The sequence below is a fragment of the Scyliorhinus canicula genome, chromosome 1 (genome assembly GCF_902713615.1).
Source record: "Scyliorhinus canicula chromosome 1, sScyCan1.1, whole genome shotgun sequence".
Taxonomy (NCBI): domain Eukaryota; kingdom Metazoa; phylum Chordata; class Chondrichthyes; order Carcharhiniformes; family Scyliorhinidae; genus Scyliorhinus; species Scyliorhinus canicula.
In genome coordinates this window covers 285,214,330-285,242,318 of record NC_052146.1, presented here as the reverse complement: position 1 = coordinate 285,242,318, position 27,989 = coordinate 285,214,330, and the positions used below count along the sequence as shown (strand labels likewise).

Sequence of the window (27,989 nt, the reverse complement as noted above, 5' to 3'; positions counted from 1 at the left end):
CGAAGTGGGAGGGGGAATTGGAACCCGTTTTGGATGAGGAAGTGTGGAGTCAGACCTTTCACAGGGTAAACGCCACGTTCTCCTGTGCACGTCTCAGCTTGATCCAGCTTAAGGGGGTACATAACGCGAGGATGAGTGGTTTCTTTCCGGACATGGAAGACTGATGTGAGAGATGTCCTCAAGGGGCGGCCAATCACACCCATATGTTATGGGTCTGTCCCAAGCTTTTGGGTCTCCTTCTTTAACACCGTGTCAGCGATTCGTAACATCGATCTGGAGCCTTGTCCTTTGGTGGCCATTTTCGGGTGTCGGACATATCAGGGCTGCAGATGAGGGTGAAGACGCATTTGCCTCGTTAATAGCCCGGAGGCATGTTTTGCTTGGGTGGTCTTCTACTCTGCTCAATGCCTTGGTCTGGTTGGATGATCTTATGGAATTCTTGCACCTGGAGAAGGTCAAATACACCATCAGGGTGTCGTTTGAGGAGTTCTACCTGAGATGGCAGCCATTCATTTCCTTCTTTAAAGAGTTAGTCACCGTCAGTTGTTGGGGGGAGTTAGTTTATTGATGGGGACAGGGATTTTTCTTTTGCTGGGATTTATATGATTGGTTGTGTTTTTGATATATTGTATTGAGTAACACCTGTCTTTTTGTGTTGTTAGTTTGCTATAAATTTATTATAAATGAAAAATCTTCAATACAAATATTTTAAAAAACAAAATTGAGGCTCCTGGAATAAGAGGGTCAGTATCAGATTGAATAAAAACTTTGTCTCAAGGACTGGTTGTTTTCAGACTGGAAGGTGGTAAACAGTGGATTTGCTTAAGCATCACTATTAAAACAGATGCGTTTTGATATGTATTTTAAATAAGTTGAATATTGAAACACAGAGTAAAATTTCTAAATTTGTCCATTATATCAAACTTGGAAGTGCGGCAAATAGTGAGGATGAAACCAATTAACTGTGGCAGGACATAGAGAGGCCAACAGAATGGACAGATAAGTGGCAGATGGAATTTAATACAGGGAATCTTTATGCATTTTGACAGAAAGGATAAGGAGGCAATATGGGTTTAATGGCACAGTTCTGAAGAGTGTGCAGGGTCAGAGGGACCTGGGGATTCATGTGCATAGAACTTTGAAGGTGGGAGAACATATTGAGAGAGTAGTCGGCAAAGCATATGGGATCTTGGGTTTCATTAATAGAGGTATAGAGTACAAATGTAGTGATGATATGTTAAACCTTTGTTCATCTCTGGTTAATCCACAACTGGAGTACTATGTCCAGTACTGGTGACCATTCCTTTGGAAGGATGTGAGTGTCCTTGGTAGTGTGCAGAATGATTCCAGGGATGAGGGATCTCAGTTACAACGTTAGGTTGGAGAAGCTGGTATAGATTGTGTCCACAAGACGTACGAGCTGAAGTGGACCATTTGGTCCATCAAGTCTGCTTCGTCATTCAATGAGATCATGACTGCTCTGACATGATAACCCTCCTCCACTTTCCTGCCTCATCCCCTTATAACCCTTGATTTCCTTACTGATTAAAGATGTTTGTATCAGCCTTGAACATGTTCAGCACCCCAGCCTCTACAGCTCTTTGCAGTAAAGAATTCCACAGATTCACTACCCTCGGAAAGTAGAAATTCCTCATCTGCGCTCAGGGAGACCTCTTACTCTGAGATTATATCTAGAGTCATTAGACTGGAACCTGAGAAAAGCAAAAGCTTATGGAATTGCTACCCCTATTATTGGCAATTAGTCAAGGAAATTTATGAGGGAGATGTTAGGAAATTGGGTCCAAAAATGGAAACAAAGATATAGCAGGAAATCTAAGGGTTCAATAGACTGAGGGAAAACTACTAGCACAGAGTCAGAGGGATATGCCCACACCTGGCCTGAGTTTACATTTTCTCATTCAGACTTCAGATTCAGATCTCATTAGCGAGATTGTTCAGCAAGGGTGAATCACTCAAGATCCATTGTCTTTCTGGACACTCCTATCTGACCACCTATTAGCCCATTACAGAGTCTGATGGCTCTTTGTCCGTCAATGGGAGGTTAGTAGCATATCAATAGCATGGCTCTGTTCTTTGTATAAACAGAGTGGGAAATCAAACAGCCACGGTAATGCTGCTGGGTTCAGTCTGGACACCCCAGGAGAGAACCATTGTTTGAGCGGCTGGGTAGAACGTAAAGGCAGAGAAGGTGAGAGAGAGTGAGAAAGACAGACAGAAACAAAGAGAGAGAGAGAGAGATAAAGAGAGAGAAAGAATCCTGCTTTGAACAGGTGAGGAGAGGGAGTTGGAAAGCCACTGAGAGGGGTCATGAAAAAAAACTGCCCCAGAGGCTGGCTTTCAAAAGGAGTTCGAAAGGAACTTGGCTAACAGCAGAAAATTAATTCATAAATAGAAGTGTCATCTCTGCCTGCCTATGTCAGGGGACTAAGAGCTGTATGTTCATTTGAAATGGTGTTTATTAATAATAATAATCTTTTTTATTGTCAAAAGTATGAAGTTACTGTGAAAAGCCCCTAGTCGCCACATTCCGGCACCTGTTCGGGGAGGCTGGTATGGGAATTGAACACGCGGTGCTGGCCTTGGTCTGCATTACAAACCAGCTGTCTAGCCCACTGAGTCAAACCAGAATGGGAATTCATGTGTTAAGTTTAAGAAGCTACTGTAACCTTTTATTGTTAGGGTTGAAGTTTAAAAGTTTAAATTTTGTTTTTTCTCCAGTTTTAATAAGAATTTGCTTGTAAAATAACCAACCCTATTTCTTATGATATCACTCCTGGAATGAACAGATGTTCTGCACCCCCTTAAAATATTTTTTTGAAAAGATGGTTCTGATCCAGTCTCTTAGCTACTGTTGAGAGCTGACCAGGCGTATAACAGAAATTTAGTGATTTTGTCTTATAGAAAATGTTATATAAAGGGCAATAAAAAGGCAGATGGTGTAGAAGACTTGAGATATTAAGAGTACATGACAAGTGGTTGGACCAGTCGGTGTGGGGACTTGTTACCACAACTTCAATCAAGACAAAAATAAGTTCATATCATCAATTATAATTTGGAGACTACTGTTTAGATATTGTAACATATTAAGTCTTGCTTGTGCTGAATAAAGTTTAACCACTGTCCCCAATATGGGGCAATGCAGAATCATTGGTTATTAAGGTTCACAGAGTTCAAGTAATGTGTATCATGCAAGTGTGTGTTTTTGAAAGGTGACATGAAAGGAAAGAGACTTAAGAGGAGTGTTGAGTGCTAGAGAACAGGGTCCTGGGTTCTATTGTCCAGTGTCATGACAATGGAAAATTGTGACTGAGTGAGATCTACCCATAACTTCACTAACTAACCAAAAACACACTGAAGGATTTAAAGAGGACCTATACATTTTTTTTAAATACAAGAAAAGGCACTGATCAAAGATGGCTACCACCTGTCACCTGCTTTCATTTTTTTAAGTGAACCACTTTCCTGGAATGTTCCTGTACGGATTCCATGCAGACCTTCCCTGGCATGCCATTTCAATTTCACACCTGCTGGGGTATCAAAGTCCACTTCAGAGGGACTCTTAAAAGGAAGGCATTAAAATGCAAAGTGCTGGACTTTAATCAATAGTAATTTTGTCAAAACAATAGGTACTGCTAACCAGCCAGACACACCTAACAGACACTCAAATTCCCTATGCAGAGAATGAAATAACCCCATCTCCTGCTGATTTCTACCATCTTGAAATGTGTCAAAAGGTTTGAGATAAAGATCACGGGCTGGATTCTCCGTCCCGCCGTGCCACATTTCAGTTTCACCCCACCGGGGGATGCTCCGTTTTGCCAGCTGGTCAATGGGGATTTCCCATTGTGGGGCAGCCCCACGCCGTCGGGAAACCCCGGGCTGCCGGTAAAACGGAGCATCCCACCGGCAGAGAATCCAGTCCCACATATTACTTTCTTGGAATACACAAACAGGAGATTTAAGAACTGGTTCTGCCAAGCCAGGAATACATGTCATCAGGTAAAAATGCTGAAGAACCTAACATATAACATACAGTGCAGAAGGAGGCCATTCAGCCCATCGATTCTGCACCGACCCACTTAAGCCCTCACTTCCACCCTATTCCCATAACCCAATAACCCCTCCTAACCTTTTTGGTCACGAAGGGCAATTTAACATGGGCAATCCACCTAACCTGCACGTCTTTAGAATGTTTGAGGAAACCGGAGCACCCGCAGGAAACCCACGCAGACATGGGGAGAACGTCCAGACTCAGCACAGACAGTGACCCAGCGGGGAATCGAACATGGCGCTGCGAAGCTACAGTGCTATCCACTTGTGCTACCGTGCTGTCCCGTAAGGACTAAGAGAGCAGTAAGGATTATCTCTCTCCTCTCTGAAGCTAATATTGGCTTCAGCAGTATTACCTGACCTTCAATTTTTCTCCAGGATTTTAAAGGAAACCTGCTAACTTCAAATGGCCACAATGTTCAACAATCTATGCCTTAAGGACAAGCAAAGATATAGTCTTTCAACTTTTATTTGGCCTCTTCATTCATTTACTTATGAGATGTGGGCGAGTATGTGTGTGTCGTTGCATTTTATTATTTTTTCTTGGATTTAGTAAATAATAAACTTACCATACCTTTGACTCAAGAAATCCTAGTTTGATTGGCTCCTTATTAAAAAGTACATACACTTCTATTGGGAAAGGCATTTACGGGGAACTATTTTTGAATAAAACCCTTGTGACTGACAAAGGGGGCTGAATAAAGGGGAGTCAATTCGTTCTCCCTCACCCGGTCATAACTCCAGCAAAAAATGTCCATTTTTATTCATTCATGGAATGTGGGGGTCACTGGCTAGACCAGCATTTATGCCCATCCCTAATTACCCTTGAGAAAGTGATGGTGAGCTGCCATCTTGAACTGCTGCAGTCCATGTAGTGTAGGTACCCCCATAGTACTGTTAGGGAAGGTGTTCCAGGATTTTGGTCCAGTGACAATGAGGGTATGGCAATACAATTCCAAGTCAGGATGGTGTTTGGCTTAGAAGGGGAATTTGCTGGAGCGGCACAGTGGTTAGTACTACTGCCTCACGGCGTCATCCCGGCCCCAGGCCACTATCCCTGCGGAGTTCACACACTCTCTCCGTATCTGCATGGGTCCCATCCCCACAACCCAAAGGTGTGCAGGATAGGCGATTGACCACACTAAATTGCCCCTTAATTGAGAAAAAAGAAATAAGTACTTTAAGTTTTTTTTAAAAAGGAGGGGAATTTGCAAGAGACGGGGTTCCCATATATCTGCTGTCCTATCCTTCTGGGTGGTAGAAGTTGTGGGTTTTGAAGATGCTGTCAAAGAAGCCTCGTTAAGTTGATGCAGTGCATCTTATAGGTGATACATACTGCCGCCAGTGTGTCGGTGGTGGAGCGAGTGGATGTTGAAGGTGGTGGATGGCATGCAAACAGTTCTAAGTTGTAGCTTCAACAGTTTGACACCTCATTGTGAAGTATGTCTGGTGCTGCTTCTGGCCTGCTCTCCCATACTCTTCATCAAAACAACCTCTTATCCCCTGGCTTGATGGTAATAGTACAGTGGGGGATATACCAGGCCACAAGGTTAAAAATTATGGTGGAATACTAACTTACTGCTGCTGATGGCTCATTGTGCCTCGTGAATGCCCAGCTTTGAGTTGCTGGACATGTTTGAAATCTATTGCATTTACTATGTGGTATTGCAACACAGTACAATGGAGGGCATTCAATGTTAAGAGGGGACTTTGTCTCCACAAGGACCTTGCGGTGGAATAATGTCATAGACAGATGCATCTGCGACAGGTCAATTGGTGAACATGAGATCAAATAGGTTTTTACCTCTTGTTGGTTCCCTAACCACCTGCCGCAGACCCAGTCGGTGGGACGGGACATACCCAGGGCTGGTGACAGTGGTATCAAAACAGAAAATGCCCTTCTTTGATGCAATGACCAAGGTTGTGGGGGTGAGGGTGGAGCCATGCCCAAAAGTGGCACACTTCGGGGTCTCAGAGCTAGAACTCTTTATGGGATGGGGGCCGACACACTAGCCTTTGCCTCCCTAATCGCCTGCCAAAGAATCCTGCTGGTGCGGCCGCATTTGGAGTATTGCGTGCAGTTCTGGTCGCCACATTATAGGAAGAATGTGGAAGCATTGGAAAGGGTACAGAGGAGATTTACAAGGATGTTGCCTAGTATGGAGGGAAGATCATATGAGGAAAGGCTGAAGGACTTGAGGCTGTTTTCATTAGAGAAAAGGTCAAGAGGTGACTTAATTGAGGCATACAAGATGATCAGAGGATTAGATAGGGTGGACATTGAGAGCCTTTTTCCTCGGATGGTGATGTCCAGCACGAGGGGACATAGCTTTAAATTGAGGGGAGATAGATATAGGACAGATGTCAGAGGTAGGTTCTTTACTCAGAGAGTAGTAAGGGCGTGGAATGCCCTGCCTGCAACAGTAGTGGACTCGCCAACACTAAACGCATTCAAATGGTCATTGGATAGGCATATGGACGATAAGGGAATAGTGTAGAGGAACTTTAGAGGGGTTTCAGAGGACGGCGCAACATTGAGGGCCGAAGGGCCTGTACTGCGCTGTAATGTTCTATGTTCTATGCTTGGCTGGCGATTGGTAGACCACCCAAAGCTGCAGACTGGCTGCCCAAAATGGCGGAATTCCTCCATTGGAGAAGATAAAATTTTCTTTCCAGGGGTCAGAAGAGGGCTCCCACAGGACTTGGAAGCTATTTACCAATTTGTTCCAAGACTTGTTTGCAGCCTGCAACCAGTACAGCAAGGATGGAAGGGAGGCAGGACGCACCACGGAACATAAAGGAAAAGGAAAGGGTGGGGTAAAGGCCCACAAAAATGAACGTGAGGGACAAGAGACAAAGCCGCAGGAGACGGGTCCGAGGAAAACCAGAGTGAACAAGAACACACCGATTATTACATGTCTGGGCCACACTGGGGAGTACAGCAGAGGCAGATCGGCCAAAGTGGGAACCACAGCCAGAAAGAGAGGGGAGACGAGTGTATGTAAATATAGATTATGGTCTTTGTTTGTCTCAGTTTTCTTTTTCTCTCTTTGGTTTTTCTCTTCTGTAATTTTAATTTTTCCTTTGTTGTTTTGTTTTAAATTTAGAATGCCCTATTATTTTTTTCCCATTAAGTGGCAATTTAGCACGGCCAATCCACCTAACCTGCACATCTTTGGGTTGTGGGGATGAGACCCACGCAGACATGGGGAGAATGTGCAAGCTCCGCACTGACAGTGACCCGGGGCAGGGATCAAACCCGGGTCCTGGGAACAACCTTCCCTGGTTGTTTTTGCTTTGTATTATGCGCAGCTATGCAATTTCTAATTTAACTTAGGAACTGAAATGTGAAACATAAACTGTGAAAACCAATAAAAACATTTTTTAAAAAAGAAAATGCCGGAAAAAGTCAGCAGATCTGGCAGCATTTGTTTCACATCCATATGATTCTTCCTCTTGCCATCTTGAGCAAGCCACTCAGTTCTAGGACAATTAGGGATGAACAACAAATGCTTGCCGGTGATGCTCATATCCCAAGAAAGATCAAAATAAAAGGATGATCCGAGGATTGTGTCCCGGAGGTAATGGGGAGGACCAGATGGGATTTGTGAAAGGACGACACTGACATCTAATATTAGCCGGCTCCTAAATGTGATAATGATGCCTGCGGAGGGGCGCACGGTCAAGGTGGTGGTGGTGATCATGGATGCAGAGAAGGCCTATGATCGGGTGGAGTAGAGGTTCCTGTGGGATGTCCTGAGAAGGTTCAGGTTCAGGCAGGGATTCGTGGATTGGGTCCGGTTGCTTTATTAGGCACCAGTGGCGAATGTAAGGACCAACCAGGACCGGTCAGAGTATTTTAGTCTGTGCGGAGGAAACAAGGTAGGGGTGCTACTCTCCCCACTACCGTTTGCGAAGCCACAAACTAAACATGAGCAAGAGCGCGGTCTTTGCGATCCAGGCAAGGGGGCAGGAGGGTAGACTGAGGGAGGTGCCATTCCAAGTGGTGTGAAGGAGTTTTAGGTATCTGGGGATTCAGGTGGCAAGGGACTGGGGTCAGCATCATAAACTAAATTTGGGCAGGGTGATTGAGCAAATGAAAGGGGACTTCCACAGGTGGGACGTGCTGCCGCTGTCATTGGCGGGGAAGGTACAGACTGTGAAAATGACAGTCCTCCCGAGATTGCTGTTTGTGTTTCAGTGTATTCCAATCTTTATCCCCAAGGCATTTTTTAGGAAAATGAACGTGGCGATCTCGGGTTTTATATGGGCTGGGAAAGCCCTGAGGGTGAAGAAGGCCCTTCTTGAGCGGGGGCGCGGGGAGAGAGGCTTGGACCTTCCAAACTTTATTAATTACTACTGGGCGGCTAATATTTTGATGGTTAGGAAGTGGGTAGTGGCAGAGGGGTCAGTGTGGGAGCGGGTAGAGGCGGCATTGTGTAAGGGCACGAGTCTGGAGGCTCCATTGATGGCACCTCTGCTGTTCTCGCTGGCTCGGTACTTCACAGGCCCAGTGGTAGTGGCAGTCCTGAGAGTGTGGGGGGAATGGAGGCAGCATATGAGACTGGAGAGGGCGTTGGTGTGGTCACCATTTGTCCAGAGGCAGGTTCCAAGCTTCCCTCGCCTCCCTCTAAGGGGACTACAGGATAAGGTGATGACTAAAACAGGGGTTGGGGAGGGGAGGGTCTCGAAAATATACAAGGAATTGATGGAGTGGGAAGGGGTCCCAATCGGGGAGGGGAAGAGAAAGTGGGAAGACGAGTTTGGGAGGGGGCGGGATGAGAGAGTTGATAGTTGGGCTATGGGAGAAAGCCCTGAAAAGAATCAATGCATCCTCGTCGTGTACCAGGCTTAGCCTGATCCAGTTCAAAGTGGTCCACAGGGCTCATATGACTGTGGCCCGGATGCGTAGGTTTTTTGAGGAGGTGGAGGACAGGTGTGGGAAGTGCAGGTAATCTAATATATGAGCAGCTAGAAGTTAGGGCGGAGGGATGTTGGGTATGTTACTGTGGGGTTTTTTGCGTGTGTCGGACAATTCTGTTATTTAGAATGTTAAATTATAAATGCCTCAATAAAATGTTTCCTACATGAATAAAAATAAAAGGATGATCCTGGTCTAAGTAACTGAGCTATGGAGATAGATTTTGTGTTTTAGCCTGTGTTATGCTGGACATGCACAGACTGAGAGGACATCTGATTCAGTGTTGAAAATTACTAGTGAGAAAGTAAGTAAAGTCGCCATAGTCCCAGATGACCATAGGCTGGTTTCCCCTTTAAGGGGGGAGAGCTGACTGGTGGTGATTTAACCTGAGGATCACCACACCTTAGGCGAGGGGCAAGGTTGAGAAGATGGGCCTTCATTAATAACCTTAGCTGGTAAGGGAATTAAACCCATGCTGTTGGCCTTACTCTGCATCACAAACTCGCTGTCCAGCCAACTGATCCAAACCGGCTCTCCACTGGAAATTACTAAAGCCATCAATCACATACAAGCGGATAGATTGTTTTGAGGTGATGTTGCTGGGTAAAAAAAAAGGGACCAATCATTTCAAATTAAAGTGACGTTAGATGTATGGAAGTTTAATTTTTTCAGAGGGTGGTCAATCTCTGGTGGAAACCGGTTTCTTAAAATCCTTCAAGATGGTGGTAAGTGTACTTTTGGAAAAGTAAACGGTCACAGTAAAAGATAGGTAAGATTTGGAGTAACAGCCAAGAATGCTTCCTGAAGCCTATTGTTTTTGAAGGGTCAGAGAAGTTTTTTTCAGAGATCTGCTTAATTGATAATATGGTTCTGTTTATTTTTCCTCTCACAGGACACAAAAATGGAGAGGATCATGGGGTGATTTATTATGAAGTGGGGTGAGAACCTATGTATCTAATGGAATATTCTCATCCTGAGTACATAACATTGAATTTATGTAGTTAATGGTTAATTGTTGTCAATACAAGACTCACCTACACCCAAGACTCCTCCATCTGAACAGTTGGTTACAGTCTCAGCTGGTGGTGGTTTTGGATAGATACATCTGTAACAGGGGCCATTATTGTAGTTATATACTGTGAGCTGAAAAATTAATAAGTTACATTTTAAAACTCTCATCTGATGTCCAAAACAAACAAGAATTATTCAGAATACTTTAACCACACTACCAATCCTTTCCCAACCATACAGTAATTTACCTAATCTTATTTCCTACTCAGTTCATAATAATAATAATCGCTTATTGTCACAAGTCGGCTTCAATTAAGTTACTGTGAAAAGCCCCTAGTCGCCACATTCCGGCGCCTGTTCAGGGAGGCTGAAACGGGAATTGAACCCGCGCTGCTGGTCTTGTTCTGCATTACAAGCCAGCTGTCTTAGCCCACTGTGCTTCATGTCATTCTACATAGGTCTATTAGTTAATCCTTCCTCTTGGTTTCTCTGGTGAAAAATAGAAACCGACATCTTCCAGCTGTTCCACATAAGAACACGTGAAAGAAGCAGGAGACCATACAGCCCCTCCCCTCATGCCCACACCATCATTTAACAGAATCATGGCTCATCGTCTACCTCAACTCTATTTTCCCACCCACTTCTCATATATTCCAAGTGACTATAGATCTGTCTATCTCAGCCTTAAATAGATGGATGAAGAATGAGGGCCTCACGGTAGCATGGTGGTTAGCATCAATGCTTCACAGCTCCAGGGTCCCAGGTTCGATTCCCGGCTGGGTCACTGTCTGTGTGGAGTCTACACGTCCTCCCCATGTGTGCGTGGGTTTCCTCCGGGTGCTCCGGTTTCCTCCCACAGTCCAAAGATGTGCGGGTTAGGTGGATTGGCCATGCTAAATTGCCCGTAGTGTAAGGTTAATGGGGGGATTGTTGGGTTACGGGTATACGGGTTACGTGGGTTTAAGTAGGGTGATCATTGCTCGGCACAACATCGAGGGCCAAAGGGCCTGTTCTGTGCTGTACTGTTCTAAAAAAAAAATCCACAATCCTCTGAGCTAATGAATTCTCAAGATTCACAACTATTTGAGCGAAGAGATTTCTCCTCTTCTCTATACAAATGTGTAACTCATAAGGAAACCTGTTAAATTTGTCAGCTATAAAAAGAGATTTTCTTCAGCTGACAGTCAGTAACGTGGGGCTCACCTCACTGTATGTTCCTGAAAGGCATGGAAACCATACTAAAAGCTGAAAAGCATAAACTGTCTCAATCATCTCCCACCTTCCAGCCTATTCACCTCTCAGTCCAGCCAAACTTAGCAAAGAAAATCCAGTATCATTTCACTTCACATAATGCATTTTAACCTCATACGCCTGTATTCATCGCTGCAAAAATACATAGACAACACCCGAGTTGAAAATTACTTCAAGAACACAACTTAGTGTTGTGTTGAATAACACCAATATTATTTTGATTTTTTGACGTGTTATTATCTAGTAACATACTCAAATCTATTCATGATCCTAAACACGGCTAAATGTTAGGATCATAAGGTAGTGAAGAACTGAAATTATCATTTGGTTTAGCCTGATACCCACCTCCTGCTCCCAGAAAAATGGATTCTGGTTCCCATGTTACCTGATATTGTTAATGACTCTCGCCTGAAAAAGCCAACCCTGGACCTCCTCAAACCTTTTTTTTTTAAATTTAGAGTATCCAATTATTTTTTCCAATTAAGGGGCAATTTAGCATGGCCAATCCACCTAACGTGCACATCTTTGGGTTGTGGGGGCAAAACTCACGCAGACACGGGGAGAATGTGGAAACTCCACACAGGCAGTGACCCAGGGCCGGGATTCGAACCCGGGTCCTCAGCGCCGTAGGCAGCAATGCTAACCACTGTGCCACCGTGCTGCCCCTGACCTCCTCAAGCCTTACAAATTCTGACTCATCTCCAACCTCCCTTTCCTCTCCCAAATCCCTCAATGCATTTCCATCTCCCAAATATACCCCCACCTTTCCTGAGACTCCATACCTTGATCCATCCAATCAGCTTCTGCCCCATTACGAAAACAAAGTCACAAATGGCATGTATTTGACAGTGACAAAGGTGACAATGGTGTAGAATCGCTTCTTTCCCCTCTCAACATCATCTGCAGCCTTTCACATGGTTGATCATGCCATATTCCTCCAACACCTCTTCACCGTTATGTGTGCCTCTAAGTCTTAGCATATTTTTAACGCTTTCTTAATTCGTCTAACAAACTATTTTGTTGTAAAAACAATTGGTGTCAAGAGGTAGCGAATGATCACCTCTCACAGAAACCGGGGTGTGTAATAAATAAAGTCCTGCAAGTTTCATTCATTCCAGGCACAAGTTTAAAAAGAAAACCTCGGAAATAGGAAATCAGTTGACAGTTACAAACCAAAAGAATTAACAGACCAAGTGGTTTAGTTGGTTCTATGCGGATTCAAGTCCCACTCCAGGATTTGCTGGCCACAAAAGGAGTATTCATATTGCTCAAAGCAGGCTATTAATCAGATTTATTTCTTATTATACACCTCCAGTATCTATCATCTTGGTTGTTCAAAGGTTTGTGTGTGACTTTACAATAATCAGAACTTGCACCAATCTCTCAAGGGGACTAAATTTGAAGGATTTCCTGTTTTCATGCAATTCAATCCACATCAGTTGTATATTTTCAATGAAAACATCTGCGGCATAATAAACGTTTAAAATTATACTTTGTTATTGCTTCTTTACCTGTCCCTCCATTCTTAGAGCACTAGCTGACACCAGTGGCTTCCCACTCAGAACACAGGCATCATTGACGAGAAATCGTGTGGGGACGTTGTCAGAGCAATCCACCACAATGTCATATTTGAAGAAATTAGTTAAGAAAAATCAAAAGAATGAAAAATAGAGTTTAAACTTTATCGTAAAAAACAACATAAAAAGGATATTGTTGAATAAGCTGCTTTGCATTCTTGTAATTCAACTGAAAGTGGTATGGTATGCACTCAACATTTGAATTTAACCTGCAGACCAGAAATGGTAGTTCAAAATTAATACAGAGTAGCTTAAAAACTCATTTATTTAGAAACATAGAAAATAAAAGCAGGAGGCCATCTGGCCCTTCGAGCCTGCTCCGCCATTCATTCTGATCATTGCTGATCAAGCTCAATACCCTGATCTCACCTTTCCCCCCATATCCCTTGATCCGTTTAGCCCCAAGAGCTAAATCTACTTCTCTTCTGAAATTACACGTTTTGGCCTCAACTACTTTCTGTGGTAGTGAATTCCACAGATTCACCATTCTCTGGGTGAAGAAAGTTCTCACCTCAGTCCTAAAAGGTTTATCCCTTATCCTCAAATTATGACCCCTAGTTCTGGACTCCCCCACCATCGGGAACATGATTTCTGAATCTACCCTGTTTAATCCTGTTAGAATTTTGTAAGTTTCTACGAGATCCCCTCTCACTCTTCTAAACTCCAATGAATATAATCTTAACAGATTTGGTGTCTCCTCATACGAGCCCAGCCATCTCAGGAATCAGCTTGGTAAACCTTTGTTGCACTCCCTCCATAGCAAGAACATCCTTCCTCAGGTAAGGACACCAAAACTACACACAATACTCCAGGTGTGACCTCACCAATGCCCTATACAATTGCAATAAAACATCTCTATTCTTATACTTGCTATGAAGGCCAACATACCATTTGCCTTCTTTACTACCTGCTGTACCTGCGCGCTTACTTTCAGTGACTGATGCATGAGGACACCATTTCTCAATTTACGTCCATTCAAATAATAACCCGCCTTCCTATTTTTGCTACCTAAGCAGATAACCTCACACTTATCCACATTATACTGCACAGCCATGCATGTGCCCACTCACTCAGTCTGTCGAAATCCCGCTGAAGCATCTCTGCATCCTCCTCACAGCTCATCTCCCACCTAATTTTGTATCATCTGCAAATTTGGAGATAATACATTTCGTTCCCTCATCCAAATAATTAATATATGTGAACATTTGGGGCCCAAGCACAGATCCTTGTGGTACCCCAATAGTCACTGCCTGCCAATCAACCGCGGCATGGTGATGCTGTGGTTAGTACTGCTGCATCATGACATCGAGGACCCGAGTTCGATCCCGACCCCGGATCACTGTCCGTGTGAAGTTTGCACATTCTCCCCGTGTCGGTGTAGGTCTCACCCCCACAACCCAATGATGTGCAGGATAGGTGAATTGGCCACGCTAAATTGCCCCTTAATTGGAAAAAAACGAATTGGGAACTTTAAATTTATTTTTTAAAATAAAAAAAATCTATGTGATACTTGTCGAAAGCCTTCTGAACATCTAAATAAATCACATTCACCGGTTCTCCCTGGTCAACTCTACTCGTTACATCTTCAAATAATTCTGGTAGATTTGTCAAGCATGATTTTTCCATGCTGACTTTGTCTGATTACTCCACTGCTTTCCAAATGCTGTGCTATGAAATCCTTGATAATGGACTCAGCAATCTCCCTACTACTGACATTAGGCTCACTGGTCTATAGTTCCCTGTTTTCTCTCTACCTCCTTTTTTGAATGGCAGGGTTACATTCGCTATCCTCCATTCTAGAGTTCAAAGACTCTTTGTCCAATACCTTTCTAAACTGTCAATTGTGCAGACATGTAACAATGATGTAATGATGTAAGTGCCAACTTTAGAACCCTTTTCTCCTGTGGTATAAACTGTGATAGTTTAGACTTCCGGTGGCGGCTATGAAGGAGTAGGTCGTACATTTGGTGGCTCCCACTCGAGTCGAACCTTTGGACCATTTCCCCCGATTTTGTATCGGACTTGATTCGGTAGATTGATGGTAGAGGCAATTGTAGAGTGAATTCCTACATCGGTGCATGGAGAGACAGACTAGAAGTGCTCGCAAAGGAAGAAATAGACTAACAGAGAAGGCTTGTGCTGAAGCTGCAGTGGGAAAAAGCATGGCGGATGACCGGAGTCCTGGCTTGTCGACCCAGCGGTCAACGGAGCAGCTGATGCAATTTATTCAGGAGGGCTTCGCCAAGCAGAAACAGGAATGCTTGGACCCGATTAAAGAATCGATTGCGCGGCTGGAACCTAGATTGGATGCCCAAAATCAGGCGATCCAGAAAGTAGAGAAGCCGCTGGCTGAGCAGGAGGAACATCAAACTGCGGTGGAGATGGGGATGCTGAGAGACCAGCAAAAAACAATAGGTGGGAGAATGTCTGGCGCCATGGGCGGGGGTCACCAAGCTAGCTGAACAGGCTAGCTCACGGAAGCGCAGTGGGGGGTGAGCAGATGTTATGCTTGTTGAAGGGGTTGGTTTACATAGTGCTGTTACTAGGGGGGTAGGCGGGAATATGTTCTGCTGATGGGGGAGGGACGTTTGCTGTGGGACAGAAAGGAGGTCGGGGGCGGAGGATGCCTGGGGGGCGGGCCGGCAGGTGCGTGGTGCTCGGCTGGAGACGGGCCCAAGAAAGGTGATGGCTGATCGGGGTGGGGGGGGTGGATGTCCTCTTGTATTGAAGACTGTGTTCCAGATGTGATTGGGGAGGACCAGATGGGATTTGTTAAGGGTAGGCAGTTGGCGGCCAACATAAGAAGGTTGTTAAATGTGATTATGAGGCCCCCAGAATGGGGATCTGGAGGCAGTGGTCACAATGGGCGCAGAGAAGGCTTTTGATTGGGTACAATGGGAATATCTGTGGGAGGTACTGGGGCGGTTTGGATTTGGGCGGGGCTTTATTGACTGGGTCAGGTTGTTATATCAGGCTCCTGTTGCGAGCGTATGGATGAATAGGTCAACTATTTCAGGCTGCATCGGGGGACGAGACAGGGATGCCCCCTCTCCCCACTACTGTTCGCGTTAGCCATAGAGCCGCTGGCAATTGCGCTGAGAGCCTCAAGGGGCTGGAAGGGGCTGGTCCGGGGGGAATGGAACACAGTCTCGCTTTACGCAGACGACCTGCTCCTGTATGTTTAGAACTCACTGGAGGGGATGGAGGAAATTATGAGGATTCTGGGGGAATTTAGCCGGTTTTCGGGGTTTAAACTAAATATGGAAAATAGTGAGATGTTTGCGGTCCAGGCAAGGGGGCAGGAGAGGCGACTGGGGGAGCTGCCGTTTAGGTTGGTAGGGGGAAGCTTTCGATACCTAGGCATCCAGGTGGCACCGGAATGGGAACGGCTACACAAGTTAAATTTGGCCCGATTAGTAGACCAAATGAAGGACGATTTTCGGAGGTGGAAAGCGCTTCCGTTGTCACTGGCTGGGAGGCTACAGACAGTGAAAACGACGGTCCTCCCGAGATTCCTGTTTGTGTTTCAGTGTCTCCCAATCTTTATTCCACGGTCCTTCTTTAAACGGGTCAATAAGGTGATCACGGGCTTTGTTTGGACGGGTAAGACCCCGCAGGTAAAAAAGATGCTTGAGCGGAGCCAGGGGGTAGGGTGGGGTGACATTGCCAAACTTTATTAATTATTATAGCCATGATCAGGAAGTGGGTGGTGATTGGTAACGACGTCTCTGCCGTTCTCGCCACCACGGTACTCCAACAGCCCCGTGGTGGGGGTGGCCCTGAGGGTCTGGGGGCAATGTAGGAGGCATGTGGGAATGGAGGGAGCATTGGTGTGGTCTCCAATCTGTAATAATCACCGGTTTTCCCCGGAAAGGCTGGATGGAGGGTTCCGGAAATGGCAGAGAGCAGAGATTGAGAGGATGGGGGATATGTTAGTAGAGTAGAGCTTTTCTAGCCTGAGGGAGCTGGAGGGGAAATTTGGATTGGCATGGGGAAATTAATTTAGGTACCTGCAGACGCGGGACTTCCAATGCAGCCAGGTCTCAACCGTCCCGCCCCTACCACCAAGAGGGATACAGGACAGGGTAGTTTCTAGAGGATGGGTGGGAGAAGAGAGGGTTTCTGACATTTACAAGGAACTCATGGGGTCAGAGGAGACACAGACCGAGGAGCTGAAACGCAAGTGGGAAGAGGAGTTGGGAGGAGAGATAGAGGATGGTCCCCGGGAGGACGCTTAGAGTCAACGCGTCCACAACATGTGCCAGGCTCAAGGTCGTTCACCGGGCCCACATGACAGTGGACCGGATAAGCAGGTTCTTTAGGGTAGAAGATAGGTGCGCAAGGTGTGCGGGAGGGCCAGCAAACCATGTCCATATGATCTGGGCATGCCCAAAGCTTAGGAGTTTCTGGCAGGGGTTTGCGGATGTCATGTCCAGAGTGTTAAAAACAAGGGTGGTACCGAGTCCAGAGGTGGCGATTTTCGGAGTGTCGGTAGACCCGGGAATCCAGGAGGAGAAAGAGGCAGACATTCTAGCCTTTGCTTCCCTGGTAGCCCAGAGACGGATTCTATTAGCTTGGAGGGATCCAAAGTCCCCGATGACGGAGGCCTGGCTAACTGACATGGCTAGCTTTCTCCGTCTGGACAAAATCAAGTTCGCCTTGAGAGGATCAATGTTAAGGTTCGCCCGGAGGTGGCAGCCGTTTGTCGACTGCTTTGCGGAAAATTAACCGTCAGCAGGTGGGGGGGGGGTAGCTTAGTTTAGAGTTGGGGGTTAGTAAAGGTGGGACCTGTAAGGGAGGAAGACGACTTTTGCACTATGTTTATAAATTCATGTACATTGTTGTTGTTGTAAAACCATAAATACTTCAATTAAATGTTTATTTTTTTAAAAACTGATAGTTTAAAACTTGGCATTCTTATGTTTTCCCTGGTGAGTGGAAGATGAAAAGATTCGGCAACATGTCTCTTTTCAGAAATATTCAAGTTCCAAACCACCAAGCAATAATTTTATAAAAATAAACTATCCTCTTAAAACTTTAATAGCCCTCAGTGCCATTTTATTTCAAGAAACAATAAATTAATGGTTTATAAATGACTGCTCATCAATGACTACGATATTCTTTGCATCAATCTGGACAACTCAGGGAAATTAGAGAATAATGCCGAGCACAGTAGGCTTAAAGTTGGTTTAGTGAAGTTATGGAAAGACCTAAAAAAAAGAAAATGTTAAGAAACCACTGCATGGAACATCAACATCACAAGGAAAGAATAAACAGTTCCAATTAAAACGTTAATGGCTTCCGGTGTGGACCATGGAGTAAGGGGTCACACACAAGGCAGCTCCTGCCCAAGGTTACAGAAAAGAGCTTTTTTAATCAATACGGGGTGGAATTTTGATGAAAAGACGTAGGTGAATGTTGGAGTACTTTCCCCCAGGAATGGTATGTTTCTTGGTTTCCAGACCCAGCAGAAACAGTGAAAGATTTGGCTGAAGCTGCAGCAAAGAGAATGTACAAAATACATGGAGACAATGAGGAAGGAGATGAGGGAGGTTTTGAGTGTGCTGGTGGAGGAGGTGACGACGGCAGTGGTGAGCGCAGTGGCGGAGGTGCGGGAGCAAGGGGAGGCGCTGAAGGAAGTGGAGGAGACATTATTGCAGGTGATCAACTTACGTCGATGGGGAAGGAGATGCGGAAGGGCAGCACGGTAGCATTGTGGATAGCACAATCGCTTTACAGCTCCAAGGTCCCAGGTTCGATTCCGGCTTGGGTCACTGTCTGTGCGGAGTCTGCACATCCTCCCCGTGTGTGTGTGGGTTTCCTCCAGGTGCTCCGGTTTCCTCCCACAGTCCAAAGATGTGCAGGTTAGGTGGATTGGCCGTGATAAATTGCCCTTAGTGTCCAAAATTGCCCTTAGTGTTGTGTGGGATTACTGGGTTATGGGGATAGGGTGGAGGTGTTAACCTTGGGTAGGGTGCTCTTTCCAGGAGCCGGTGCAGACTCGATGGGCCGAATGGCCTCCTTCTGCACTGTAAATTCTATGTAATTCTATGTAATGGAGATTAACAAGGATCTGCGAGGGAAAATGGAAGACCTGGAAAACAGATCCAGGCGACAGAATTTGAGGATTGTGGAGCTGCCCGAAGGAGTTGAAGGGCCGAGGCCGACTGAGTATTTTGCCGCTATGCTGGCGAAACTATTGGGGGAGGGGGAGGATCCCTCCCGATATGAACTGGATCGGGCTCATCGGTCGTGGAGGCCTGTTCCAAAGGCGAGTGAGCCGCCAAGGGTAGTGACTCTGTGCTTCAGTAGGTACAGTGTGAAGGAGAAGGTCTTGTCCTGGGCCAAGCAGAAGCGGGTGGTGCAGTGGGCTGGAGCTGATATACGTGTACACAAGGACTTTACAGTGGAGCTGGCGAAGAGGCAGGCGCCGTTCAACCGGGTGAAGAGGGCACTGTACATTAGCAAGGTGAAGAGCAGCATTGTATATCCAGCGAAGCTGAGGGTGACTTATAAGCTCAAGGACTTTTATTTTGGAACAGCGGGAGAGTTTGCGAAGGCAGAAGGACAGTGGCAGAACTGAGAAATTGAGAAATGGCCATGTGCCGATGTAACCTCAGGACTGTATTTTCTTCGTTTTTGTTTCACTGCGTGCGGGTGTGTGGGCTAAAGGAGCCAATGTTGTATATATTTGGACAAGGGAAGTGATGGGACTTTCACTCGAAGTGAGGGCTCTTTGAGGTGTAGGTGGATATGCGGAGTTTGTGTGCTAAAGGGGATTTGGGGGTTTTCCTAGGGTCGGCAAGGGGGAAAGGGACCCGGGCGGGGGGCCTCCATGCTGGCCAGTCTAAGCCGGCCAGTGAACGGGAGTGAGGTGGGGAGAGGGGCTGCGGCTATCAGAGCCTGGCAGTACAGGGTCCGAGTGGTCTAGCCGGGGTGGAAAGTTGGGGGAAGGAACCAAGGTTGGGGGAAGGAGTTTTACAAGAGGTAGTGGACGGGAGGAGTTGGGCACTCTTTCAGAGGTTAGACGGCATTGAGTGTGTGGTTGTGTGTGTGTGGGGGGGGGGGGGGGGGGGGGGGGGGGGGGGGATATGATGGGATGGGATCGTTGTTATTGTTAAGGGGATTGATTCTGTATTTGTTACCATTTACTGTCTGTGGGTGGGGTGTAAATTTTGAAGGAAAATGTGAAAATGGAGAATAAAAACATTTACAAAAAAAAACGTTAATAATAGAAGGCTTGGCAGGGCACAAACTGAGGAATTGGTTAAACTGGTCAAAGGAAGTTAAAGAAAGACATTCATACGCTTACAAGGAGGGCATCCAATGGGATACCATAACCATATCAAACCACAAAATAAACTGTTACAGCACTGAAAGAGGCCATTCAGATCATCATGTCTGCAAATGAGCAATTCTGTGTCCTCCTGGACTTGGCACCATGTGGAGGAGAATACCCGAAACGGGTAGCTGTCAAGGTCACCACAGCCCTGAACTGCAATGCCTCAGGATCATTCCAGGGACGTGTGTGGCATCTCACAAGCTACAGCCCACAAGTGCATCCGTGAAGTCACGGATCCCGTGTTTGCCCGGGCAGCGAACTACATAAACTTTGTCATGGATCAGGCCCAACAAGATGCCCGGGCATCAGGATTCTCCGCCATCGACGGGATACCCCAGGTCCAGGGGCTAATAGATAGCACGCATGTCGCCTTGCACTCACCAGGCCGTCTGGGAGTGCCCTACATCAACAGAAAAGGTTTCCCCTCCCTGAAAGTCCAGCTCGTGTGCAATAACCACATGAAGATCATGCACGTGTGTGCACGCTTCCCAGGGAGTGTGCACGGCAGCTACAGACTGGGGCAGTCAAATAACCTCGGCCTCTTCAAGGACCACCCCAGGTTGCTGGCTGGCTGGCTCTTGAGGATAAGGGGTACCCGCTGAGGATCTGGCTAATGATGCCAGTACAGAGGCCAGTGACCAATGGGGAGACCCGATACAATGAGGCCCTTGCGGCCACCCGGATTGTCATTAAGCGGTGCATCGGACTCCTGAAGATGCAATTCCAATGCCTCAACCTCTCTGGTGGTGTAATGCAGTACACCCCCTCCCCAAAGAGTGTCTGCTGTATCCTCCTCAACCTGGCACAACAGCAGGGCAACATGCTGGAGGTGAAGGAGCACCAGGAGGAGCCAGACCAGGAGGGGCTGGAGGACGAGCCCAGGGCGGACCCCCAGGACGAACTGGAGGATGGAGGACAGGCGGCAGCAGCGAGGATCCGGCAAGCCCAGAGGGCCAGGGAAGCCCTCATCCTCACCCGCTTCAGATAGGACATGGCTTCGTCTATCATTCCCCCTTTCCCGAACACCTCCCCTTCCTCAGACCCCCACCCACCTTTCCTCTCCGGCCTCACGATTCCCCACCCTGCCATGATCTGTGTAACATCACTCCAGGGTGACAGGAGTGTCAGCGTGTCACTGTCAAGAGCAGGTGGGTGATGATAACTCACTAAGAGCTGGTGAGCCTCAATCTGTGCCATGGTCTGAACCCTGCCTGTCTGCCGAGTACTCGCTCACACCCATCATCTGGTGTGCCGGGGAGAGGAGGAAGGCATCCAGGACCTCCGTCTGGGGAGCTGGGGCATGGGATTGGTGCTTGGCCTGCATAGCGGAGGAAAGCGCCATAGTGGTCATATTGATCAAGGTCAACTTTTTAAAATTCTATAAACATGGGTGCCCAACTGCCCCATACCCCTGATGGTGCCTCCCCACCCTCCCAACCATTCCTCCACCCCTTTCCCCCCCCACAAAGTACCCTCACCCCCTACCTCCCCCCCCCCCCCTTCCCACCGAAGCGCACACTCACCCCTACACACACATTGGCAACTATGTGGTGCTCACCACAGTGCGCCCCAGAAGCCTGAACACTACTGTCACCCATCAAGGTGTGTGTCTCTGCACTGGTGGAGGGTAGGGATGGCAGCTGTGCCGTAAATACAGTGGTGTCTTCGGTGCTCCCATCCGAGGTAGTGTCATGGCAGGGTGAGGGGCCATCCCAGATTGGCCACTACCTTCGGATAAGGATCCTGTGGGAGAATGGGCATGTGGTCAGTGGGTGGGATGGGTCATTCTGTTTGGCATTGACAACTCACGTGTGACAGATCATCTGGGTGGGGGCTACCGAATCCTCACCTCTGCCCTGTACGGCAACCTTTATGTCGGTCCTCGGTCACCCCCGCAACCTTCAGGGTCTGTTCGTTGTAGGAGGTGAGGATTCTGATGTTCAGAACCCTGTCCACATCTAGATCCCGTCCCAGTTGTGGGCCAACTTCTCCTGGACACCTCCCTCACACACAGACACCCCCTCTCTCACACACAGACACCCCCTCTCTCTCTCTCTCTCATACAGACACCCCCTCTCTCTCACAGACAACCCCTCTCTCTGACACCCCCTCTCTCTCAGACACCCCCTCTCTCTCACAGACACCCCCTCTCTCTCACACAGCCAACTCCTCTCTTTCTTTCATACAGACACCCCCTCTCTCTCACACAGAGACCCTCTCTCTCTCTCTCTCTCTCACAGACACCCCCTCTCTCTCATACAGACACCCCCTCTTTCTCATACACAGACACCCCGTCTCTCTCACACACAGATACCCCCTCTCTCTCAGACACCCCCTCTCTCTCACAGACACTCCCTCTCTCACAGACACAGACAACCCCTCTCTGTCACAGACACCCCCTCTCTCTCACACAGACAACCCCTCTCTCTTTCATACAGACACCCCCTCTCTCTCACACAGAGACCCTCTCTCTCTCTCACAGACACCCCCTCTCTCTCATACAGACACCCCCTCTTTCTCATACAGACACCCCGTCTCTCATACACAGACCCACCCCCTCTTTCTCACACACAGATACCCTCTCTCTCTCTCACATCCCCCCTCTCTCTCTCTCTCTCACAGACACCCCCTTTCTCACACACAGACACCCCCTTTCTCACACACACCCCCCTCTCTCTCACACAGACACCTTCTCTCTCTCTCACACACACACAGACACACATACACACAGATACCCCCTCTCTCTCACAGACACCCCCTCTCTCACGCACAGACACCCTCCTCTCTCACACACAGACACCACCCTCTCTTCTCTCTCACACACACACAGACAACCCCTCTCTCGCACACACAGGTACACCCTCTCTCACACACAGACTCCCCTCTCTCCCACACACAGACACCCCCTTTCTCACACAGACACCCCCTCTCTCACACAGACACCCCCTCTTTCTCATACACAGACACCCCGTCTCTCATACACAGATGCACCCCCTCTCTCTCACACACAGATGCACCCCCTCTCTCTCACAGACACCCCCTCTCTCACAGACACCCCCTCTCTCACAGACACCCCCTCTCTCACAGACACCCCCTCTCTCACAGACATCCCCTCTCACAGACACAGACACCCTTTCTCACACAGACACCCCCTCTCTCACACCCCCCCCTTCTCTCTCAGACACCCCCTTTCTCACACACACCCCCTTTCTCACACAGACACCTCTCTCTCTCACACACACATACACACACTTACACACAGATACCCCCTCTCTCTCACAGACACCCCCTCTATCACACACAGACATCCCCTCTCCCACACGCAGACACCCTCCTCTCTCACACAGACACCCCCCTCTCTTCTCTCTCACACACACCCCTCTCTCTCACACAGACACCTCTCTCTCTCACACACACACTCATACACACAGATACCCCCTCTCTCTCACAGACACCCCCTCTCTCACACACAGACATCCCCTCTCCCACACACAGACATCCCCTCTCCCACACGCAGACACCCTCCTCTCTCACAGACACCCCCCTCTCTTCTCTCTCACACACACAGACACCCCCTTTCTCACACACAGACACCCACTCTCTCTCACAAAAATACACCCCCTCTCTGTCACACACAGGTACCCTCTCTCTCTCACAAAAAGACACCCCCTCTCTCTCACAGACCCCCTCTCACATAGTCACCCTCTCACACACACACACAGACACCCCCTCTCTCTCACAGACACCCCTCTCTCATAGACACCCCCTCTCTCTCTCTCATACACAGACACACCCTCTCTCACACACACACACACACACACACACACCCTCTCTCACAGACACCCTCTCTCTCACATACAGACACACCCTCTCTCATAGACAGCCCTTCTCTCTCTCTCTCATACATAGACACCCCCTCTCTCCCTCTCATACACAGACACCCCCTCTCTCTCTCTCACACCCCCTCTCTCTCACACACAGACACCCCCTCTCTCTCAGACACCCCTCTCTCTCACACCCCCTCTCTCTCACACACAGACACCCCCTCTCTCTCACACAGACACCCCCTCTTTCTCTGTCACACACAGACACACCCTCACTCTCACACACAGACACACCCTCTCTTTTGCATACACAACAGCAGCCAGTTCCTCTACACCCAGTCTCTTCTCCTCCCCCACACCAGAAACTGGTATTCTTACTGGACTAGTAATTCAGAGACCCATTGAATGCTCTAGCGACCCGCATTTTTAAAATTCAAACAAATATCTGAAATTAAAAGTCAAATGGCTGACCATAGGCTGCACCATTAAGAGCACTTAAGGATTGGCAATAAATGCTGGCCCAGCCAGCAATGCTCACATCTCATGAAATAATTTTTTGAAAGTCCCTCCCCGCCATACCTCGGAGAGGCCTGATGGACCAGGTTGTGGCCCAAGAGCTGCCTTTTGGACAATCCCGATTCAAACCTTACCCGCCAGCAGTAGCAAAACACTCTGCAAGGAACTCAGTCCTGGCTTTCTTTTGGGAGGTGTTCCCCTGACTCTTTCCAATGTCCCAGGAATCTAAACTTTACCCTCCAGCATCGCCTTTTCAGTCTTGCACTAATCTGTTGTTATTCTGCAATTTATATACCCAAGGAGCATATGGTGCTAGGAGTAATCCAAAGATTATATTTTTGAAATTCTGTTTGCCAATTTCCTACCTAGCCCCCTAAATTCTGACTGCAGAGCCACATTCCTTATTCTGCCTCTGTCGTTTGGACGAATATTGACCAAGTGTGCCAGCTGTTCACTCTCTTGTCTCTGCAGTCACTCAGTGACATCCTTGGCTCTGGCACCAAGGAGGCAACACACCATCCTGAATTCATGTCTGTGGCTGCAGAAACATTCCCCGAACTATCAAATGGTTATGAACCCTGTTGGTGTTATAACTGGGCAGGAAGATACCAGAATGGAAAGGTGGCTCAAAAGACTATAACTTGTACATTTTTTTATTAAAATGTGGAGGAAAAACAATTAAAGAATTGTTAACTGGTTTCAACAAGAGAAAAACATTTATTAAACATTGAAATATAGGGCTACTTTACCACCCCCTTATCTTAACAAGTAAACAAAGGTTTTAGGATAAAATGGATTACAAAGTACGTTTTAGCTACAATGGTCTCATTAATGCAAAAAGTCTCTTTTAAGCACACAAGATGACTGTGGGAAAATACACACCTGCACTCTGAACCCCAAGTGAATGTTTGTGGATGCCTCCTCAGAATCCCCCCAGATGATTAGTCTCTTGAGTTTCCAAACTCCACTCCCAAAAACACACTTTAAAATTTTCTCTCATAATTATGCTTTCCCGTAGCGGTTTGCATTCTGAAATCCAGATCAGATTTTCAAATGACACTTGTAAATAATGCTTCCATTCCACTTTTAACAGTAAATCCAGAACAGGATTTTACATCAACCTCTTTAGGATTTCTTTGTCAAACAACAAAGAACCAAGAACAGTACACCACAGGAACAGGCCCTTTAGCACTCCACGCCTGCGCCGATCACGTGCCCTAGCTAAACCAACCGCCTGTATCCTTCTACACCCCGCTTGTTCATGTCCCTATCCAGATAAGTCTTAACGGTCGCTAACACATCTGCCTCAACCACCTCACAGTGCATTCTAGGCCACCACCACGCTTTGTGTAAAAAACTTCCCCCGCCAGTTCTGAATCCATCCAGATAGTTCACCCCTGACCCCATGTGATTTAATCTTTTGCACCAGCCTGCCACGAGGGACCTTATCAAATGCTTTACCAAAGTCCATGTAGACAACATCCACAGCCCTTCCCTCGTCAATCATTTTGTCACCTCCTCAAAAAATTCAATTAAGTTAGTGAAACACGACCTCCCTCAGACAAAACCATGCTGCCTGTCGCTAATAAGGCCATTCACTTCCAAATGTGCATAGATCCTATCTCCGAGAATCTTTTCCAATAATTTCACTTTCACTGATGTCAAGCTCACTGGCCTATAATTACCTGGATTATCCTTGCAACCCTTCTTAAATAACGGTACAACATTAGCTATCCTCCAATCCTCTGGGATCTCACCTGTGGCCAACGAGGACACAAAGATTTCTGTTAGAGGCCCAGCGATTTCATTACTTGTCTCCCTCAATAATCTGGGATAGATGCCATCTGGCCCTGGGGATTTTTCTACCTTAATGCTTTTTAACACAGCTAACACTTGCTCCCCCGTAATAACAACCTGTTCTAAAGTGTTTACACATCCCTCTGAGACACCATCAATCAACGTGTTCCGCTCCTTTGTGAATACCGATGCAAAATACTCATGAAGGACCTCACCTACTTCCTCTAGTTCTACACATAATTTCCCTCTTTTGTCCTTAAGTGAATCAACTCTTTCTCTAGCTACCCTCTTGTTCCCAATATAGATATAAAATGCCTTGGGATTCTCCTTAATCCTGTCTGCCAAGTGCATTTCGTGACCCCTTTTTGCCCTCCTAACTCCCTGCTTGAGCTCTTTTCTACTTTCCTTGTATTCCTTGTTTTGATTGCTGTGCAAACTGCTCACAATTGCTTTAATTTTCAATTCCCAGACTCTACTAAAGCAGTTTCAGACATTTGATTTACTTTTGAAGGCTGCTGTCCCCCTTGAATCTGGTTTCTGCAATTGTCTCTTTAACTCAGAACACTTGAATTACTCTTCCTTGAATTCTTCTGAATAACACCCTGGTCTCTGTTCACCTAATTCCAGACTTCTTAAATACTTCTCTTCATTTCTCTAGTTTCCTTAACTAGCTGCTCTTCAGATCTCTGCATTTGTTTTCCTAACCATTACTCCACGGTATGGCTTTTTTTAAAGCTGAGAGATGCCCCCTCTCTAACCTTCTGAACCAACTGCTTCTCGCAGAGCTGCGAGAGTTGCCTTCTCTCTCACTACCTATCTCCAATTGAAATCAAATTAGCCAAATTGAAAATGTAAAAGTTTATCTGCCTCACATAGCCCTGTTGCTGCGCAATCACTGCTGGTTTATTTATTCTTCACGCCATAGCTCTCTAAGCACAGTAGAAACACCGTTAAAACTTAACCAACCTAACACATTTGTCCAGCATGAATTTAACTATAGATTTTAACCTTCCAGGCACAGAAACATTAACTTAAACCCACTTAAAACTATACCTTATTTCTAATGTTTACCAATACAAATAAAAATGTCTTAAAACAACCTTTGTTTTCCGAACAGAATCACCCACTTTCAGTCTTCCTAGTATCCCCTGTATCATAGAACATAGAAAAATACAGCACAGAACAGGCCCTTCGGCCCACAATGTTGTGCCGAACTTTTGTCCTAGACTAAGAAGAAATTAATCTACACCCCATCATTCTACCATAATTCATATACCCATGATGCCATGAACCTGGCTCTGATTGCACTCCCCAGATGAACCATCAGTCTCATCAGTATGCATACTGAATACTGGTTGGAGTCTGGGATGCATACATGGGATCCCCTGTGCTACCTGTCTGTTCCCCTTTGACTGTCTGGTGGCCACCCATTCCCTCCCTCCCTACATAATATTAAACTGCGGGTTGACCACTTCTATAACTGTGTTATCCACAAACCCTTCAACCTCTCAAATGCACCACAGCGATGCCAACTGCTGCCCAAATTCCGAAACTCAGAGCTCAAGTTGCTGCAATTAAGGACACTTCCTGCACAAGATGAAGACAAGCTCTCTGCTCAGGACATCAATTAGGTGCTCCTTGTTGTAATCCAATGGATTTCTTCTGCTGAAATTCACGAG

At 46.8% G+C, this 27,989-nt stretch overlaps 1 protein-coding gene across 1 annotated transcript in view; it reads right to left on the bottom strand.

The window, feature by feature from the left end:
* The window catches only part of mocs3 (molybdenum cofactor synthesis 3), a 120,678-nt gene that overhangs the window by 57,898 nt on the left and 34,791 nt on the right, over positions 1-27,989 (bottom strand). The window contains exons 5-7 of the mRNA XM_038814503.1: positions 12,966-13,040; positions 12,766-12,883; positions 10,027-10,135 (exon numbers count right to left, since the gene is read on the bottom strand). Of these exons, the coding sequence (XP_038670431.1) occupies positions 10,027-10,135; positions 12,766-12,883; positions 12,966-13,040 (302 nt within the window). The remainder of the gene's footprint in view (positions 1-10,026; positions 10,136-12,765; positions 12,884-12,965; positions 13,041-27,989) is intronic.